Source organism: Zingiber officinale, chromosome 4A, assembly GCF_018446385.1.
Source record: "Zingiber officinale cultivar Zhangliang chromosome 4A, Zo_v1.1, whole genome shotgun sequence".
NCBI classification, from domain to species: domain Eukaryota; kingdom Viridiplantae; phylum Streptophyta; class Magnoliopsida; order Zingiberales; family Zingiberaceae; genus Zingiber; species Zingiber officinale.
This window is the reverse complement of record NC_055992.1, coordinates 157,987,708-157,993,707: the sequence shown is the minus strand read 5'-3', so window position 1 is coordinate 157,993,707 and position 6,000 is coordinate 157,987,708. Positions and strand designations below refer to the sequence as shown.

At 29.5% G+C, this 6,000-nt stretch overlaps 1 protein-coding gene across 3 annotated transcripts in view; it reads right to left on the bottom strand.

The window, feature by feature from the left end:
- Positions 1-5,249: 5,249 nt before the first annotated feature.
- The window catches only part of LOC121971876 (THO complex subunit 2-like), a 50,787-nt gene continuing 50,036 nt past the window's right edge, over positions 5,250-6,000 (bottom strand). For 2 of the 3 annotated variants that reach the window (XM_042523363.1, XM_042523364.1), the window contains one exon: positions 5,250-5,807. In XM_042523363.1, the coding sequence (XP_042379297.1) occupies positions 5,741-5,807 (67 nt within the window). In that variant the 3' untranslated portion in view covers positions 5,250-5,740. Of the gene's footprint in view, positions 5,836-6,000 lie in introns of all 3 variants that reach the window. The other variant, XM_042523365.1, reaches the window with a different exon arrangement.

Sequence of the window (6,000 nt, the reverse complement as noted above, 5' to 3'; positions counted from 1 at the left end):
GACGATCTGATCAGCCTCAACGCCAACTCACTGGAAAATAAAAGGGTATTCATTTTTATTAGATTCATAAAAGGGGCGTTTCTTTTTTATTTATCACCAAGACAATGTTTCCTTCCATTTCATCCTTAGTTTTTTATCTTCAAAAATATCCTTATTTTTTTATTATTATAACAGTCATGGTTCACACTTGTTACAACATACCCACTTCAATTTTAGTAAATACTAATAATATTATATTATATTTTAACAATAATATTATATTATAGTAGCTAAGAAAGGTAGATGTTATGACATTGATATTTTATTTATAATCTGGTGAATATTATATTATAATAATTATTATAACTATAACTATAACTATGTAAGTGTAGCAGTTATATATATATATATATATAAAAGTCATTTGTTTATATTGTAGTTTTAGGTACCTACTATAATATAATAGTATCGAAAAAGTTGTATTTTCACAAATAAAGAATGGATTGAGATGTGATGAAATATTGTTTCATGATAAATAAAAAATGAGTACCTTTTTCGATTTTAATTAAAAAAAAATACCCTTTGGATTTTGTCCAACTTTGACAGGATATTTTTTGAAATTTCATGAACGAGGTGGGGGCATTAATGAAAAATACAACGTCGTTGATTTTAGACCTATCAATTGTATCGTCACTTCTGGTTGAGCATGGACGTGTATGATAATACTAAACGGGACGACTTCAATAAAGACTTTGACCAATTAATCCCTGGGTCAACACCGGAGATTAGATTGTTTTAACAAGTCAATGTCATGATGATGCCGGTGTTATTATTTTTTTTTTGATATTCTAGCTATTCAATTTTTTAAAAATAGATTAATTTTAAAAATAATCGATTGACTTCGTAAAACGTTTTCATCAATCATCTAAGTAAATAAAAAATAATCCTTTTAAACGGCCAGCTTTATTATCCCTTGAAAAAAATTCCATCTGTAAATATCTAATTAATCATTTGAAGAGTTTAACCACTGTATCATAATACCAAGAGTAATACTAATGTTATTTTCAAATTATCTTATTATTATTATTATTATTATTATTATTATTATTATTATTATTACATAAATAATAAGAGTGCTATTTTAAAATTTATTTCTTAAAAATATTTTACTGGGATACAACATTTTCCACAATGTGCATTAAAATTTGGAACTGACAATTATATCCATAAAATAATTCGTTAAAATGTTAAACGTTTTCTGCTTAATTCCCTCAACCCGAATTTTGTTATTTTTTATTTGTATGGACTCTAATAGGATAAACTTACTGAAACATTATAACTAAACCATGTAATCATATGTGATTAGATGATTAACTCAAAATGAAATAGGTTGTAGAAGTTTACTTATTAATTTGCCAGCAAACCATAATTCTATTGAAAAAATATGGTGCTGTAGTACTGATCATGAAGACGCTATTTAAAAAATAATTTCGCATAATATTGTCTATTTCCTAAGTTGTGGTATGACCGACCAAAAACATCTATAGAGAAAATAAAGATACAAAGAAAAAAAACAAAAGGAAAGAATTTTTTTTTTTAAAAAAAAAGACAAAATAGGAAGAAGAAAAATGTGAATAAAAAATACATAGCCACGCATAGGCAGGAAGCGAGGAAGGAAGGACAGTTAGTGGACGAGTAGTCTGTTCTTTTTCAAGAAATAAACGTTCAAAAAAATTCCATGTGAAAAATTTTCTTCCATTTTTATTTCCGTCCTCTCCGAAGAAATGTAATAAAAACCATAACAAAGTAACAAAGGTTTAAAATGCCGATAACATCGAATCTAAAACAACCAATTCGACTACAAAAAAAAATAAATAACCCACAATTGAACCATTGTGGGCCCATTAAAAAAAATCATTACAAATACACTTTTAACTGAAAATCAAATATCATAAAGAGAATTAAATACTCTTTCATTTTATCATAGCCCTAAAGACAAATTAATAAAGGTTTATTGGCAACATACAATAACAATCGGTCTTATCTTACTAAGTGAGGTCAGCTATATGAATTCTTTTATAGCATTGAGCTTTATCTCCAACTATATTATCAGTTATATTTAAATAAATTTTATTTTATTGTTATTGATCAAGTCTTTTTTGATCTTTCTCTTCCTCGTTTAATATGCGTGTTTGTCATAGTTTCACATCGCTTAATTGAGAACATTTATTGGTCGTCTAAATACATGTCCACATCATTTTAAACGTGTCTCTTGGAGTTTTCCCTTTATAGATGCAACTCCGACTTCCTCGCTAATACTCTAATTTTTTATTTTGTCCATTCTTGTATATCCACACATCTACCTAGGGTTGTAAACAAGCCGAGCAAAACAATAAGAGGCCCATGCTCAATTTGTTATCCCTAAGCTCAAGCTCAGCTCTAGTTCGATTCAAGCTTTAGTTCTTAAGCTCGAATTTGACTCGTAATAAAATTAAATTGCTCGAGTTCGACTTGAGCTCAGCTTGAACTAAGCTCGGTTAAAGATTGTTTAAGATAATTAGCTATAATAATTAATAATATATTATTATATTTATTATTTATGCGATATTTAATAATAATAATAATAATAAAGATAAACGTGTCTCTTAACGAATATGTTCGCGAGCCTCACAAACTAAATACTGTTAAGCTCGAGCACGGCTCGATAATGTTTTCGAGTTTGAAATCAGGCTTGGGCTCAGTTTGTTAACTTAATCAAATAAACTTGAACGATGTTTTTTAATCGAGACCCGAATAGCTCACAAGCGGCTTAGCTCGTTTATATCTCAGCATCTACCTTAACATCCTCATCTCTGCAACTCTCATTTTCTATTCATGTGCTCGAGTTATAGCTCAACATTCAACCTCATATAACATAGTAGGTTTAACTCCAGTTTTGTAGAATTTTTCTTTAAGTTTTAGAGATACTTTACGGTCACATAAAACATCTGATGCTCTCCTCCATTTTAACCATCTTATTTGTATTCTATGTAAAACATCTCTCTCAATCTCTCTATCATTTTGTAAAAATGATCTTAAATATTTAAAGCTATCGGTTCCGAACAACTCGTCATCTCCTATTTTAACAATTATTTTATTATATCTAATATTGCTAAACTTAAATTCCATATATTTTGTCTTTATTTTATTAAGCCTAAAACCTTTCTCTTCTAGTGTTTCCCGACAAGATTCTAGTTTAACATTTATTCCGTGTTTCATCTACTAAAACAATATCATCTACAAACAACATGTACCACGGTACTGTGTCTTGAATGTGCAGTGAGTTCGCCCATAATTAGTTTAAAAAGATAGGGACTTAGAGCTGATTCTTGATGTAACCCTATCTTTATTGGAAATGCTTCAGTTACTCTACCTGAAGTATTTACTTTTATCGTTACATTCTCATACATATCCTTAATTAGTTTAATATATGTTATGCTAACACATCTTTGTTTCTAGAATTCTCCATATAATTTCTCTTAGGACTCTATCATAAGCTTTTTTGAAATAAATGAATACTATGTAGGGCTGTAAATGAACCAAGCGTTCATGAATAAGTTTGGTATTCGGTTTGGTAAGAGTTTGATTATGTTCGTTCAATATACACAAGATCAATTAAATGAACAAGCTTGAATAGCTCGTTAAACTAAATAAACAAATTTGAACACATATGTGTTCAGCTCGTTAACGTTCGTGAACAACGTTCGTGAACAATGTTTGTTAATAACGTTCATGAATAATATTCATGAATAATGTTCACGGACCATATTCATTAATAAAATTCTTATCAATATATTAAATAAACATTAAAATAAATAAATAAGTTTGAATTATCAAACTTAATAATCAATCAAACAACTGAAAGTTTCAATCAAACAAACTTAAATTGAAAGATCGATAACATCTAAACAAACCAAGCTCAAGCCAAGCTTGAATTAAGAGTTCGATTCCATATCCGTGGGGTCGGCACTATGGGGGTCGCTAAGGTAGCGGATCTACCTTTTTTGAATTAAGAGTTCGATAACATCTAAACAAACCAAACCAAGCTAAGCTTCAAACAAGCTCAAGCTCATAAAAAATATACCAAGTCAAGTTTGGACAACCATTTCAAAAGATTGGTTCATTTTAAGCTCGACTTATTACCTTATCAAACAAGCTTGAACACCCCAAAGCTCAGCTAGTCTCATTTCGTTTACAACCCTAATACCATGTGTAGATCTTGTTTACTCCTTATATTTTCAATTAATTATCTAAGAAGATGAATAACTTTTATTGTTGATCTTTCGGACACCCAAATTGAATTTTAGTCACTGTGATCTCCTTCTTTAATATTTTTTTATTATTTTTTCCCAAAGTTCCATGGTATAACTCATTAATTTAATACCCCTATAATTTACATCATTTTATATATCTCCCTTGTTCTTATATAAGAAAACTGAGTACTTATCCTTTATTAATCAGACATTTTTTTTCAATATCATATTAAATAATTTTGTAAGTCAATTAATACTTTTTTTACTTAGACATTTTCATACCTCTATTAGAATATCATCTAATCGAACAAGTTTTTCATTGTACATCTCATTTAAAACTTGTTCTATTTTTAAATAAATTTCTATACTCATTAATCTATTTAAATTATCTAAATTAAGTTAATCACCTAAATCTTTATTAAAAAATTTTACTTCTTCTATCATTCTTTTATTTCTGCATCATTTATTAATACTCTATTACATTCACCTTTAATACATTTTATTCATCTATTACATTCACCTTTAATACATTTTATTCAGATAAGATATTTTATCTTTATCTTTTCTTTTATTTTATTTTATTTAATTTTATTTTATTTATTTTATAAATGTTCTCGTCAGTCTATTAACATATGAAATTTAAATAGTAGAATTTGAAGTCACAAGTGGCTAGTTTTTTTTTCTTTTGGATTATTGAAAAACATCCAGAAAAGACTACAGATAAAAGATTAATAGGCCATGCCAACTGAAACCAGGCCATCACTGTAAGTAGCCCTACACCAACCACCAAAAACATGTCAAGAATTGCAACATCTACAAAATTACTTTACACCAATTCCTACAAAACATATAGAAGAACAAAATTTACTGGTCGCAAGACGAGGGCGTAGCGTTTACATACACAAGATGGATCATTAATCCTTCTCATACCAATTAAAATCTTTTACTTCATATTTTGAACCTATAGCACAAAAACTATGGATGCTTGCAAAATTAATTTAAATCTAGTTCCAATCTACACACTGTTGCACGCTGCGCCGATCTCCCAACAATGTCCAAATAAATTATATCACAATCATCATAATTAATATTTTCATGATTGGCTACCACAAATGGATCTGTAAGGATAATGACACACCATAAACAATGCAGATACAGTGGAATAGTTAATGAGAATTCTGTCATCTTCTGTGCTGTAGAATCTGAAAGCTTAATAGATCTGCTTGTGGCAAGGTCCACAAATGCAGTACTACAAATTCCATCGTTGAATCCATCTTCTGAGTTTATTCTGATCCCCGACAGCACTGGCATGGCACAGACAGCAGAAACACTAGATGTACTCATCGAGGTAACAGGTTCATAGCTCAACAAAATTTTGACACCATTAGATGTTATCTTACACCTGGCTAAGCCTGCAATAGCTTGTGATGTTGCTCCTAGAACATCAGCACATAGATGCTCATCGCTGACTACTTTCTGTGCTTCCTTTTTGCTTCAGGTCTTCGCTTTTCTTCTTCCCATTCCCTTTCATGTAGTCTGAAGTTACAAGTCAAAGTAACACTTTCTAGACCAAAATGGAAGATGAAAACAAGAAGAGAAGCTTGCTATCTACTGTTTTTTTTTAAAAAAAAAAATCATATAAACATCAATTATCTAGATATGCATTTTGGCCTTGTGCAACAAACAACTTGCAACTTGAAATGTAAATTGTACCGCACAATAATTCATG